Source organism: Dromiciops gliroides, chromosome 1 (genome assembly GCF_019393635.1).
Source record: "Dromiciops gliroides isolate mDroGli1 chromosome 1, mDroGli1.pri, whole genome shotgun sequence".
Lineage (NCBI taxonomy): Eukaryota > Metazoa > Chordata > Mammalia > Microbiotheria > Microbiotheriidae > Dromiciops > Dromiciops gliroides.
Window position 1 is genome coordinate 420,102,286 of NC_057861.1, and position 16,058 is coordinate 420,118,343.

Genomic DNA, 16,058 nt, shown 5'->3' on the forward strand with positions numbered 1-16,058 from the left:
TTTTCATGATTTTTCTCTGAAAGATGAGGAACAATAGCTGACAAAGCACTGTATTTACAAAACTTGGATTCAGATGGCAGCTCTACCAGCTCAGTGACCTTAGTTAAGTCACTTAATGCGTCTCAGTGTCGATGATCCAGTGACCTGGGCCCTTATTCCTCTCACTCAACACCATATCTCTAAACTCCAAGTGTTTTCATTAGCAGCCTGACAGGGCCAGGAATTTGGGCAGCTAGGGGTTGCAGGAGTCAGGAAGACTTGAGTTCAACTGTGACTTCAGACACTAATTGTGTCTGGGCAAGTCACTTAACTCCTTTTTGCCTCAGTTCCTCTGTAAAATGGGGACACACTGGAGAAGGAAATGGCAAATCACCCCAGTATCTTTGTCCATAGAGTCACAGAGACATAACTGAACAAGGGCCTGGAATGCTCCCCATCTCAGCCTCCTGTTATTCCCCGGCTTCCTTTGAGTCTCAGCTCAAGTCTCACCTGGAGAATAAGCCTTTACCACTCTTCTTAATCTTAGTGCTTTCTCTCAGAGACTACACCCAATTTATCTTGGATATATCTTGTTTGTACATAATTGTCTCCATTAGAAATGTCAGGTCTCAGAGCAAGGGCAGCCTTTTGTCTTTCTTTGTGTGCCCAGCACTTATCACCGTGCCCAGCACATAGTGGGCACTTGATGCTAGCTGATTGACTAAATAACTTAATTGTCATACCAAGGAAAGGAGGGGGAGGAGGAGGGGAGGCAGGGGTGGGGACAGTTCATTAAAACTTCCCACAGTAGAATGTAAACTGTTTCATTTTTGTCTTTATATCCATAGTAGTTTGTTGATACTGTAAATGCTTGTCAAATTGAACTATTTGTGGGTTGTTATTTTTAATAGATCATCAAAACAATAAAATTGTGGGAAAAATGCTAAGAGACAGAAGCCAAAAGAAAAAGGAGCTTTATGTTGAGAAATTTAAAAAGATCACATTGGGGATAGCTATGTGGCGCAGTGGATAAAGCACCAGCCCAGGATTCAAGAGGACTTGAGTTCAAATGTGACCTCAGACACTTGACAATTACTAGCTGTGTGACCCTGGGCAAATCACTTGACCCTCATTGCCCCACCTCCCCCCAAAAAATCACATCAAAGCAAAAAGAGACAATTCAAAATTGCTACTTTCTTTTCCTAAGCTTTTTTTTTTTTTAAAGAAAAAGGCAATGACTCTTTTCTAGAAAAAGAGTTTGATGAGACATTAGTAAGCCAAGCTAATATTATCTTTTTGGTGGAGATTTTAAGCCAGGATAAAGGCTTTGTGCTTTATTCCAAAGTGAAGCTATTTGATATGTATGACCTGTAAATAAGTCATGGCATTATAAAATGTTTCCTTAACAGCACATACAAATATTTAAAATAAACACTTCAGATATACCAACAACAAAAAAACACAACAAAAGAAGCAAAAGAAGTGCCCAGGAAAAATAATCATAACTTCAAATAAGGAAGGTGCACATAAAAGTCTAAGACTTTGCTTCATCAAGTTATGGATCAGGCAGATAGTGTCTAGCAGGTATATTACTAGTGGCATTCATTGCTGGTTTGGGGAAAAGATTTTCTATAGAGTACTTAATGGAATCCTATATCATTGTTTTTCTATGATATCAGCTATTGTTATTTGAAGCATGAGACCCAGAGTTTATCAACAAAATTTGATTTATTTCTGTCTTTCTTGTCTATTTTCTCTTTCAATGATACCAGAAGACCTAGAGAAAAGGAAGAAACAATTAGTGCACTTATTTTGTCATTGCCTTCTATCCCTTTAATCATAAGCCCCACTTCCTTCTTCTCAACAATAACTATTTGTTTGACTATACCACGAGGAATGTTATCATACCAGCATTAAAATGAACAGCCAGAGACAAGATCTATTAATTACCAGAGCCAAAGATTTTTTTTAACAGACCACACAAATCATATAAGAATCTCTGTCTTTTCTCTACAGAGGAGAGGTTTCTAGAATAGTCAATCTTGTACTTGTCATTGATTCAGGTGAGAAACAGGGTACCTAACTCATCTGCATTATTTACATTTTTCTAAAGTTTTATGGGAGGAGGAATTGGCTGATTGTATGTATAGGGGGAGGAGGTCTTAACTGTGATTTGTACATAAGTGCATAAATGGTTGTTGCATGAATGGTTTTCAAAAGTAATCTTTCCAGAAGCACAGAGATAGGAAACCCAGGTAGCTGTTGATGAAAATGCACGTAAACAAATCAATTTTCTTACTTGTGGTAACCCTTGGAAACACAATAACCAACTAACTGTTCCTTATTCCCTTCTATGTAAAGAGCTTAGTCACTAAGGCTTTCAATGCTTATATTCCAGTCCAATTATATGAACAATGTGAAGTCTACATACACATCCTAGTCACAACTTTATCAATTAACACCCATCCTGGATGATGTTAGTATGCCAAGTGTTTCGCCATCTCTTTTTATTAGCGATTCCATAACAAGCCAATGAGATATTGCAGCCTCCATCTGGTATGTGCTCAGAGTTACAGAGCCAAGCAATAGTTTCCTAGAGGGGATGACTCAATCTAGGAGGCTAGCCAATGACTTATACCTCTCTTCCACCACTTGGTGACAGTATCCTCTTCTGAGAAGATGTTCATATTTTTAGAATAAAATTGCTACTGACATTTTACATCATCTTTTATCTACAGCTACCATGACAGAGATTATCTCTTCATATGATTATAAATGTTCCAGAAGCCTGTTAAGCTTTAGCTCACTTTGTAAGATAATAAATAAGCAATATACCCCAATAGCCGACTTAATAATTTCTCTTAACAGCTACCAGTCTGATTTTCCCTTGTTAATGCACCAAAGGTGCAACAATGGTATGGAGATAGAATGAGGTCTTAGAGCAAATAAAACAATGAATCATAAAGATAATTAAGTAGGATGATGTTCGAGACATGATGATCAGATAAAATTGTTTGTTCATGAGACAGTCTCTGTTCATAAAGATTAAATTAATGCTGCTTTGTCAGAACCTGGGAATGGGGCCAAAGTTTAACAAAACCAACTATATCCCCCTTGCCAAACAAAATAGCAAACATCTTATACTTTCAACTTGAGAATGAGACACCCTATTTCAAAATTCAATAATACAGTACCTGTAATTTGATCCTGAATATAATTCTAGGGTCCTATTTACCAAAATAGAAAGTTATTGTTCATCTTCACAATAAAGCTGGGGTCCTTAACATTCTGGGAGAACCGACCTCTTTGGTAGTCAGATAAAGCCTTCTCAGAATATTGTTTTTAATTAACTGAAAGGAATGCTAAATTTCAATCAGAGGTTAGTGACAGTAAAGATGTAATTTTTTTATATCTTTATCCAAAGTTCATGAATCCCCTCAAATCACCCCTACAATAAAGAGTCTGGCTCCATGATGAATTTCATTCTTAGTAATCTAAGGAGAAAACAGGAATAACACTGATAAGATGAATGTATTGGGTCTAGAAGGGTCTCCAAAGATCACCTTACATCCATTTCTTTTCCCTGTAAGATTTATATTTATGCTGTTCCCTAAAAGGTTTGTGCTAGAACCAGCTCCTACTCCCAAGAGCCAATTATTAAATTTTCAGTGTTAGCCTTTCCATTTAAAAAATTAACAAATGTTACAAGTCAGGATGTGATGTATTGTTTTGTATATTGCCTAGATTTAAGAAAGTGATGTAGAAAATATTAATAATGCAGATTGAATTTTAAAGTATGTCATGTAAACCTTTTTTTTTCCTCCCCAGAGAGCCAATTGTTAAACATTTATCAGCACACTCCTGCCTATACCTATAATGATCTCATTCACTTCCACCTATCAATATCCTACCTTTCTTTCAAGATCCAGATAAAATTCTACCTTCTTAGTAAACCTTTCCCATCCCATTAAGACATGCACAAGGAAGGGTTACTATGATATAAAAACAAAATGATTAAAGTTACTAAGTGCCAGTCAAGATAGCAGAGAGAAGCCAGGAAGTTGCCTGAGCTCTCCCAAATTTCCCTCAAAAACAACATTAAATCAAGCATCTGAACAGATTATGAAACAACAGAACCTAGAAAAAAACTGAGACACACAATCTTCCAACTTGAGATAATTTAGAAGACTTCAGGAAAGGTTGGTCTCACTGGGGCAAAAGGGGAGCGGGAAGTGCAGCTCAGAGCAGTGCAGTGTGGAGGGGGTCAGGGCAAGTCAGCAGGAGGCTCTTGGCCACAGCACAGCAACTGAAACCCCTTGGTCCTGACTTAGCAGGCTGGTGGTGCAGCAGGCCAGTTTTAAGATCGGCCAGCACCAGCTGAGAGGGCAAACTGCTAGCTAGAGAACCACCCACAGCACAGGTGTGCCTTGGCCAAGCCATCCCAGCACAGGGAGCAGTTCTAGGGCTGTGAGGAATCCACAAGCCACAGAAGCCTCAGAGCAGAAAGCCAGTGACCCAACCCCTATCCCCCAGCACAAGAAGCTTGTAAAGTGGTCCCCGTGGGCCAGCACAAGAAGCTTGCAACAGTAGTCCCTGTGCCCCAGGAGCAGACCCCAACTTTAAAAGTAAAAAAAAAAAATAAGCCACAATATGAGTAAGAAACAGAAAAGGGCCCTTACCATTGATAGCTTCTGTGTCAACATGGAAAACCAAAACACAAATTCAGATGAGGACAATGGTTTCAAAATCCCTACATGTGAAGCCTCAGGGTGGAAAATGAATTGGTCTCAAGACCAAAAAGCCTTCTTGGAAAAGCTCAAAAAGAATTTTAAAAATCAAATGCAAGAGGTAGAAGAAAAAAATGGGAAAAGAAATGAGAAAAATGAAAGTTACACACAAAAAAATGAAAAAAGAATCAACAGCTTGGAAAAGGAAGCACAAAAATTGACTGAAGAAAACAATTCCTTAAAAAATTCAATTGGGGGACAGCTAGGTGGCGCAGTGGATAAGTCACTGGCCCTGGGGATTCAGGAGGATCTGAGTTCAAATACGGCCTCAGACACTTGACACTTACTAGCTGTGTGACTCTGGGCAAGTCACTTAACCCTCATTGCCTCGCAAAAAAACAAAAAAACACAATTGGCCAAATGGGGAAATAATTGGTCAAATGGAAAAGGAGGTGTAAAAGCTTACTGGAGAAAACAATGCCTTAAAAATTAGAATTGGGCAAATGGAAGCTAATGACTCTATGAGACACCAGAAATCAGTCAAACAGAATCAAAAGAATGAAAAAATAGAAGAAAATGTGGAATACCTCATTGGAAAGACAACTGACTTGGAAAATAAATCCAGGAGAGATAATTTAAGAATTATTGGACTTGGGGCAGCTAGGTGGCGCAGTGGATAAAGCACCGGCCCTGGAGTCAGGAGGACCTGAGTTCAAATCCAGCCTCAGACACTTAAAACTTACTAGCTGTGTGACCCTGGGCAAGTCACTTAACCCCAATTGCCTCACCAAAAAACCAAAAAACCAAAAACAAAACAGAACAAAACAAACAAAGAAAAAAAGAATTATTGGACTCTCTGAAAGCCATAATCAGAAAAAGAGTCTAGACACCATATTCCAGGAAATTATCAAGGAGAACTACCCTGTGTAGAATCAGAGGATAAAATAGTCATTGAAAGAATCCACTGATTGCCTCCTGAAAGAGACCCCAAAAAGGAAATATCCAAGGAATATTGTAGCTAAATTCCAGAATTATCAGGTGAAGGAAAAAATACTACAAGCAGCCAGAAAGAAACAATTTAAATATCATGGAGCCACAGTCAGGACTGCACATGACCTGGCAGCTTCAACATTACAGGATTGGAAGGCTTAGAATATGTCATTCTGGAAGGCAAAGGAGCTTGGATTACAACCAAGAATCAACTACTCAGCAAAACTGATCATTCTCTTTCAGGGGAAAAGATGTATATTCAATGAAATAGAAGACTTCCAAGGTTTCCTGAAGATAAGACCAGAACAGAAAATTTGATCTTCAAATACAAGATTCAAGAGGAAAGTAGAAAGATTGGAATCAGGAAAACCAATTGGGAGGCTGTAGGCAACTCATTAAGAATCTCCCTAGGGGACAGCTAGGTGGCAGCTAGGTGGTGCAGTGGATTAAGCACCAGCCCTGGGTTCAGAAGAACCTGAGTTCAAATCTGGCCTCAGACACTTGATACTAGCTGTGTGACCCTGGGCAAGTCACTTAACTCTCACTGCCATGCCCCCCCCCAATCTCCCTAATTGTAATATTATATAGGCTATAGCCTACATCTCTTTGTCTTGTACACAAGGATATTATAATTTTGTGGGGGGGGGGGAACGGGGGTTAAGTGACTTGCCCAGGATCACACAGCTATTAAGTGTCAAGTGTTTGACACTCAGGTCTTCCTGAATCCAAGGCCACTGCACCATCCAGCTGCCATAAGTGTTTTTTTTTAAATGCACTGTCTCCAGTATTTCCCTGATTTCCCAGTCTCAGAACCCTGTGAAAAAAGGAAAATTAGGCCAATTTGACATGACCTTGTTCTTGGGGAACATATGCTGCCACCTGAGTGCTGATAAATCATCCATTTAATATTTCATTCTAAAATGTTGCTGGCTATTGCCATCCATTCTATCAGTTTGTAGTTCTTCTTTTATGAAAATGAGGATAGTTATTTGCTCCCATTTATTATCTCTCCCAGTCACCATGATTTGTTAAAGATTACTGATAGTAATTCAACAGTCACACCCAAAATACATCAGACATCTTGAACCGGATGTCCCATGGACACCTTAAACTCAGTATTATCCAAAACTGAGCTCATTGTCTTTTCCCCAAAACCTTTCTTCCTAACTTCCCTATTACTCACAAAGGTGGGGGCAGCAAGGTGGCACACAGGTACCACCATCCTCTCAGGCACCCAGGTTGTTATCCTTGACTCTTCACTCTTACCTCCCCCCCATTATCTAATCAGTAGCCAACTCCTGTCATTTTTACCAAAATATCTATTGTATGCAAAATCTTTTGTCCTCTGATACTACCAAATACCCAGATCCAGGCCTATGCTTGGTTTATTGCAAGAGCCTATTGATCTCCCTGCCTCAAGTTTCTTCCTACTCCTCTCCATCTTCTACTCATTTCTCCACTGAGTGATCTCATTGGCTGTCCCTTGGGCCTCAAATGCCTTTTTAATTCCTCTTTAACCTTACTCTTGAGTCTACCTCAGGTGGGGTCATGAAGACTCAGGCAAGACTGAAAATTACTGAACAAGCAACACAATAAGAGCACTGGACCGTGTGATCTCTAAGTTCTATTTCAACTCCAAATGATCTTATGAATCATCATACCTTTCTGTAGGATCCTTTTTGAAATGCTTCACCTAATTTTTATCAGATATGTGTGCCACATCAAAATAATTCCCTACTGCTCTTCAGCTAACCCCCAGGAGATGATTGTTATCTTAAAGGAACAAATGAATAGAAAATGAATGATTTAACTTCCTGTTCTCAGTAGCTTTGGATTCTCCACAAAGTAAGTTCCTGTTCAAATCTAAAATATGGATAAAACAGTAAATTCTCTGGGACTGTAGTAATTTTTTTCTAATCTTAGCACTGATCCATAATTCACGAATCAGCATTTCCCAGTCCTGGCCATTAGGACCTGTTCTGAGTCCAAAATTCTTTTGGCAGTAGCCTATAGTGAGGAACATTGTTTCAGGAGAGGGTGAGGAGAGGGAATGGTGGGTTCTAAATATGAAGCATTGATTAAAATCACAACCTCGAGGGAGCAGGAGAAATAAGAAAGCACAAGAGCATGTCAGAAAAAATGAGCCAGGTTCCCAGGGAGCATTCATTATTTCAGTGAGATGCTAAAGCTGAAAAAACAAATTCTTTTGTTCATTTTTGCCATTTGTGTATTGGCAACTTTTCTTTGGGTTTTGCTCAGCAGTTCTGAAGTAGTAAGAGGCAGGCTTGTTTCAGAAGACAAAAAGAAGAAGGAAACCCTAAAAACTTTTATTGAGACTTTTTTTCCCTGTTTCAGTAAAGAAATTGTAAGTGTCTTTCTGTAAAGAGCCTTTATTCTCATTATGGATTCTTCCCTGACCCCAAGAAGTTTCTATCCACTTTAGGAAGAGAAATCATATCCTCCAGGACAAAGAATAATTCATGTAGATAAGTTAGTATAAAATTGCCTTCTCTTTCCTCTTGTGGTTCTTTTCACATCACAGAGATGAAGGAAAAATAATGGAATGAAAAGCAACCTTGAGCTACTGAGAAAAATGGTTCACTATAGGTCTTGTAAAGGTTCCTCCTTGAAAGGACAAACTAAATCAACTTTTTACTCCTCTTTCTAATATAACACAAGTCCATCATTAGCATGGACTTGTTGGGGTGAGGAGGGAGAGAGAGAGAGAGAGAGAGAGAGAGAGAGAGAGAGAGAGAGAGAGAGAGAGAGAGAGAGAGAGAGAGAGAGAGAGAAACCATGCCAACTGCATTCAGGCTTCTGAAGGAGAATGAGAGAATGAGACTCTGGGAAATAGCTGAATATGAGAAGCTGGTAGTCTCCATCATGTCCCCATCCCTAGCTGCTTTGGAAGCTTTTTCTTTACATATTAGGCTAATATCATTAGAAGACAGGGGAGAGGGGCAGCTAGGTGGCACAGTGGATAGAGCACCGGCCCTGGATTCAGGAGGACCTGAGTTCAAATCCGGCCTCAGACACTTAACACTTACTAGCTATGTGACTCTGGGCAAGTCACTTAACCCCAATTGCCTCACTAAAAAAAAAAAAAAAAGAAGAAGAAGACAGGGGAGGAGTGAAAAGGCAATGCTCAAATCTTCCATTCTTCCTTTCACCATCAGCTCTAGGGGAAGAAAGATCTTGGCAGTAATGACTAAAGTAAAGCTTTGGCTTTTCTAGAATGACAATCTGGCTGTGCAGGATACAGCTAGGTGAATACAGTAGGTAAAGCATCAGGCCCAGAGTCAGGAAAATCTGAATTCAAATCCAGCCTCAAACACTTACTGATTGTGTGACCTTGGGGCAAGTCACTTAACCCTGCTTACTTCAGTTTCCTCATCTGTGAAATGAGCTGGAGAAGGAAATGGCAAACTACTCCAGGATCTTTGCCAAGAAAACCCCAAATGGGGTCACAAAGAGTTGGACATGACTAAAACAACTGAACAACAACAACAATCACAACAAGAGGTAGTATGAGGAATCTATGTTTTGCAAAAACATGGGTAATTTAAGAACAGCCGTGTTAAAGAGGAGGAATGGTGAGATCTATAGCCGAGCACCTATAAAACAGCGGCCCTTAATTGTTTCATGCACCCAGAACAGAACAAAACAAACTGAATTCAGCTTTCTGTAAGAGCAGCTTCTTCCAAGCTTAAGAGCAAACTTTAGAAAAGAATCATGCCAAAAAATTGGGCACCCAAGGTGCTAATCCCTAGAAACCCCCAAAATAGGGTTCTATATAAAAGCTGGTCAGTCCTACCACCAAAACTTTGCTGACCTCAACATGCTCACTTGATTTTGTTGTTGTTGTTACTCTTAGTTTTATTGATTTGTCTTTATCACAATTTATTATTATTATTAATTATCATGGTTTATTATTAGCTCATTCTTCTCATCTTTTTTGTGGTGTTCAGCTAGAAATGGTCCTGAGATGGGTCATTGTCCTGATATTATTCTTTTATCCTTAATATTCTATGGACTACTGTGCAAGTGGATAAAATGCCTGGGTTTTGTTACTCAGTGAGAACATTGGGATGTCAGTTCATCTTCCATAGGCTCAATGGCAGCATCTACAGCTCCAGACATGATGGCAGGAATGATGTGTGCTCTGTTCTGTTCCTAAATGGTTTTTATTTCTTCTCCTGCTCTATGCATTTCGAAAGCTTTTCACTTCACAAAGCTTAGAAGATCACGAGGACCAGGATGGGGATATATATTAACATGTTGTTCTTAGATTTTTATGAGCAATGCTAGGCCCAGGCAGGGATGGACACCAGTTTTGTCACTTATAGTGCTGTGATTTCTGTACAATTCCTTTGTTGAATTCTCAAGGATAGAGTGCCAGGCCTGGAGTCAAGAAGACTGAGTTCAAATCTGGCCTTAGACACTTACTAGCCGTGTGACCGGGGGGGAAGTCACTTAACTCCACTTGCCTCAGTTTCTTCTTCTCTAAAATGAGCTAGAGAAGAAAATGGCAAACCACTCCAGTATCTTTGCAAAGAAAACCCCAAATGGGGTCACAAAGTGTTGGACATGATTGAAATGACTAAACAGCAATAAGAACAACAATAATTTGTAGTATGAGAATTCATTATAGCAAAGATAGTGAGCTTCTGATGTATAATATTTGGTAGATACTAATTTTTTGCAACCTGTAGTCATACATTATATAGCTTCTACTATTTTCTTGCATAATCTTTGCTGTTCAATAAATCCAGAGTCCTTATGGGCAACCATTCTATAATTTCCAGTGACCCAGTCGAGAATCACCATCCTAACCCTCTCCATGTCTGTAAATATATCCTTATGACCTGGCCATTTGTTCAGTTGCTTCTTTGTCAATATATTATTGGCTGTGTCCATGTAGAAGTTAACCACAGAAGGCCCTTCATTCCACTTTGGGATCTTAGTCATTTTATAGGCTAATCCAGTTTCCGTTAGCATCAACAGACCCAGTAATTCATACTTATTATTGGCTCTAAATAGTGATGCCTTTCTGTTTCAGAATCATTTCTATGTTTTTAACCCTTTAAATGAATTCTCCGAGAATATCTACAAATCCTATTCCTCCTTTTTGACAAGGGAGTGTTCATATCTCTATGTGAATCTTGGAATAATGAGGTTTATTAGTGTTTCATTAATATCATATGGGTTTTTGTTTGGATGCTTTCTAAATCTGTTATTATCTACATTACTATTCCAAAAATGTACATTGAGATCAATATCGTTATTACTCTAAAATGTCCCATGGACCCAGAAATTCAGATTCTAAATGTGATGGCAAAGATAGAAAAAAAACACAGGTAGGACCAGGGTGAGTTTGCTTAAACTGGCCTTCTAAGTACCAGAAACCTAAAGATTGGGACCACCAGAAACCTGGTTAACTGCTTACCCTCAAGATAAAAGATAATTAGATGGTTTTAAAATAGGAGAGGTTTTAGTTATACTCTGCTTTAGATACGATACTACTTGAAAGATAGATGTGGGGAGTCAGAAAGACTAGAAATATTCTAATGTCATTTCCAGACCTATACTCCAATCCCTGATTCCCTTACTGATAAGGAGGGGGAGTAGGAACCATTGTGGTTTCTAGTCTGTGAAAATTTACCTGCTAGGAACTGGACTGATACTGTGAAAAGTGCTATTTGTATTCCTCAAAGACGTCATCTTCAGCCTGGGATGAAAAAACAAAACAAAACAAATGACAGGACTAAAGATGTGGGCAAGGCTACAAAAACTCTAGCTTAGATTTCAAAAAATGTCTTACTCTCATTTGTCTTCCTTAGCTATGTAAACCAGAGAAACTCTCTAGTCATAAATTTTGGATTTTTTTTTTAAGGCACTCAGTTATTCTGTGTTTGTCCATACTGCACTGACCAGGTTTCAGGATCCTAAATTGAGAGCTGGAAGGAATGGTAAAGGCCATCCAGTCCAACCCCCTTATTTTACAAATGAGGAAATCGAGGCCCAGAGTAATTAAAATGACCTGCTCAAGGTCACACAGATACCAAAGTAGCAGAGCTGGGATTCAGACCCATGTCTCTTGGCCTCCAAAGCCAGTGACCTTTCTTCTATACCATGATGTCTCTTGTCAGCTAAGAACTTATTTTTATAAGGAGTAGCTATAGTGCACAGTACCATGAGGACTTTACATGTGCCAAATGGTAAATGCCATAGCATTTTAAATTCATATTCTAGATTTAGATACAATATCCATACATATACAGAGGCCATGGTCTGACCAAACCTGTAATAGAATAGAGGAGTTTTATTTTGTACTAGCAATGCAGATAGCAATGACTAACAAGAGACTTATTCATTAATTCTTGTGGATTAACTATATTAAGATGTGAAGCAAATGGCCTGGGTATTACCAACGAACCAGACTTACCTCTGTAGCAAGGTCAGCAGTTTTTGTGTCTCTCTGGTTTTTTTGTGATCTGTTCCATAAATAAGGATTTGAATTTCCAAACACTGTGGGTAGATTAAATAAACAAAATGGGGGGAAAAATTGTCAGGTGGCTACTACTTCACATGCAAACCTAAATGAGCGATGCTTCAGAAGAACTAATACCATGTTACTGAAAATTCAGCAACTTGCTCTATATTTTGCTGATTCTCTTTCAGAAAGAAACAAATATTCATGGAGAGCTCTGAAATCATTCATATCTATGTACCATTGAGCTGAAGATTGTAGAAAGGAAAAATAATACAGGAGTAAATGACAACATCATTCAAGAACAAATGCAGTTACAACAGGAGTAACTTCTATATAGATTACAAAATACAGGGGACACGCATGAAATCTGCATATCATTTGCAAATTTGTAAAGTGTGGACTCCTAGGTACATTTCCGTTTAAGGAATAACTACTGCTACCTTGAAAGTGGAGGCCAAAAGGTATATACATTTTTTCTATTCTGCCACCTCTACGCCACTATTTTTCATTTTAACCTAACTCTCTTAAAAAACAACACACAAAGGGAGCTGATTAGTGCTCAAGGAGATGTTTCAGAAGGATGGTAAAGGATGGCATCTCCATCCCTCTGCAGAACTGTGAAGATCTTATTATATCTGGCCTCTCATCTCTGTGTCCTTTCCCATAACTCAGTGCCTTCCAAGCTCTTTTCCCCTTTAATATTAGTTATGGTTCCCAAGGAAATTTTAACAGAGTTCAAGCTATAGGCTAAAGAAAGAACACCTCCATTGGAATTTCTGGCATTAATCAGGTAAGGAAGGTGTTTGTTTGTTTTTTCAGGCAAAAAAAAAAAAAAGGTCTTAAAATCATACCCCATAAGCTATAACCTCTTCTGCCTGTCTATACGATATAGATATAGGCATAAGTATAGGTATAGATATAGATATGGATATGGATAGTAAATAGATGATAGATGATAGAGATTATATATGTGTATTTATGTATATATGGGTATATATCCACATATCTCTATCTATATCCACATATCTCCATCTATCTATCTATCTATCTATCTATCTATCTATCTATCTATCTATCTATCTATCTATCTATCTATTTACCTAAGTAAGAAGCTCAGAAACTATACCTTGGGTTAGTGACCTCAAGCAAAAATTTGGACAACTTTGGCATAAAATTCGCTACTGTCTTTGTCACAGCTAATTGGTAATAGGAAGCAGTTTTTTATTTCTTTCCTTCTTTCTTTTTTTTTTTTTTGTGAGGCAATTGGGGTTAAGTGACTTGCCCAGGGTCACACAGCTAGTAAGTGTTAATTGTCTGAGGCCAGATTTGAACTCAGGTCCTCCTGACTCCAGGGCCAGTGTTCTATCCACTGAGCCACCTAGCTGCCCCCCAGCTTGTTTTTCTTAAGAGAGGAATCCCATAGTTCCAGAAGTGGACCCCCTGGATCTTTGGCGTGGTACTTGAGAAACCATCTGTTTAATCTATTTGAGTGTTGGCTACCATACTATTTGTATTCACAAAAAAGTTCCATGAAGAGTACAGAGCAGTGAAAGTCTCCATTATGTGCCACTCTAATCTCCCTTGCTTGGGCAGCTAGTTTCCAAAGTATAGTGCCAGGCCTAGAATCAGGAAGATTCATCTTCCTGAGTTCAACTCTGGCCTCAAACACTTACTAGCTGTGGAACCCTGGGCAAGTCACTTCACCCTTGTTTGTCTCAGTTTCCTCGTCTGTAAAATGAGCTGGAGAAAGAAATGGGAAACTACTCCAGTATCTTTGCCAAGAAAACCCCAAATGGGGTCATAGAGACAGACGACCGAAAAAATGACTGAACTGAACAAAAAATCTCTTGCTTGAAGATTTTTTTCAAAATAAACCAGAAATTTTTTTAGAATAAAATAGGAAAATAAGGTTTAGCTTTCAAGTATTTGGCTTATGGATGTTTTGCCTTTCTTTTTAAACATAATTTATACTAGTACATAGCTAGAAAACCCCCTCACCAAATTGCAATATAGTTTAGCAAATAACTAATAGGGTTGCGCACTCATACTACTTTCCCCCTATGGAGACACTGGATCTTTGTATGGATGAACATTATCATCACTTGGTCCACAATACTGCAAAGTTTTTTGTAAATCAAAATTTGATGAATTAACTCAGCAAAATACACCAACGGAATAGACTGAGGGAGCCTGCTGGTAAATTTTTTGTAAAAAGAAAGAGCTCTTTGTAGTGTAATAATCACTTGATTTTGATAATAATTATATATTACATGTAATTTACAATTTATTTTGTATATATCTTTGAGTACAACAGTAATAAAGTACAAGTGAAAATATGTGGACTATCCTCAAAATCAGTCATGAAGTAAAAAGATTATCAGGAATTTGTGCTGAAGAGTCTTTAAAAAGTTGGCCTGAGACTTCTGGCAAGATACTTGAGCAGCAGGTCATATCAATATCCAACTATTTTCATCACTTCTAAATTACTATTCCTTATTAGGAATGAGCAAATAATCTTAAAAAGAATGACAAAAAAGAGGGAAAAGGAAAGAAATTATTTTAAGGAAACACCCCCATAAAGTGCAACAAAGAAACTGAAGAAATTAGTAATAAGAAAAATTTCCAATACTAAGATAAAATACCAGGGGCTAAAGAACTCTAGGATAAATCTCCAGAAGAAAATAATCCTACAATGACAACAATGAAAACCCCAGAAAAGGGAATGAAACAAACACAAACAATCCCGGAATGGTAGAAAGGCTTAATTAAATAATTAAAGGAATAAAATTAGCGCTCTTTAAGAAATGTTAAAAATATAGGTACCGAATTCTATCCCATCTAAGTACTTTAAAAGAATGAAATGAATTGCAAAAAGATCTAGATACTAAGATAATAATTATAGGTGACTTCAATGTATCACTTTCAGAATCAAATAAATCAAAATAGAAAGAAATTATGAGTAATGTATTGGGAAAAAACATATGAAATGTCTTTGGGAATTATGGAACTGGAATCTTAAGAATATTCATTTCAGTACTGTGTAGCACCCTTTAAAAATATGGATCATGTACTATGATAGAAATAACTTGTAAATACATACAGAAAGGCAAAAATTCATCCTAAAGTTCATTCTTTAGGGACATTAAATTGTAAGCAATAAGAGAAATGTAAATTATTCCTCTATTAGATAAAAGATCAAAAGATATGAACAGAAAATTCTCAATGGAAGAAATATAAGCCATCGCAAAGAGATATAATGAGTGCTCCAAATCATTAAGAATAAGAGAAATTCAAACGAAAATAACTCTGAGGTTCTACTTCAATGCCCATCCAATTGTCAAAAATGACAATTGGTCCAAGGGCTGCTATAAAACAGGCTCACAAATGCCAAATGCACTATTGATGAAGCTATGAATTGGTCCAGTCCCATTCTGGAAAGGAAGTTAGAACAATTCTCCCCTCCCCCTCAACCCCCCCCCAACACTAAGCCATACATACCCTTTGACTTAGCAATAGCACTTTTATGCCTGTACCCCAAAGAGATAAAAGAGGGAAAAGACCCATATGTGTAGAAAATATTTATAGCATTTTTTTGCACTGTCAAAGAATTGGAAATTGAGGGGGTACCCATTATCAAATGGGGAATCACTAAACAAATTATGGTATGTGTATGGAATGGAATACTATTGTGCTATAAGAAATTTTAAAAGGAAAACATTAAGAAAAATTTGGGAGAGGAAATTTACAACAATGGAGAAGAAAGCTATAAGATGATAAAAACCATTATACTTAATTATAGGGCAAAAATGGAAATTTACATTAAATGGATGAATATTTACAAAAATACAACAAAACTAATATTAACAAAA

The 16,058-nt window shown here is 37.9% G+C and overlaps 1 protein-coding gene across 1 annotated transcript in view; it reads right to left on the bottom strand.

Annotated features, from left to right (window-relative positions):
- Positions 1 to 12,137: 12,137 nt before the first annotated feature.
- The window catches only part of TTC23L (tetratricopeptide repeat domain 23 like), a 38,025-nt gene continuing 34,104 nt past the window's right edge, over positions 12,138 to 16,058 (bottom strand). Inside the window, exon 10 of the mRNA XM_043978726.1 lies at positions 12,138 to 12,224. Within this exon, the coding sequence (XP_043834661.1) occupies positions 12,138 to 12,224 (87 nt within the window). The remainder of the gene's footprint in view (positions 12,225 to 16,058) is intronic.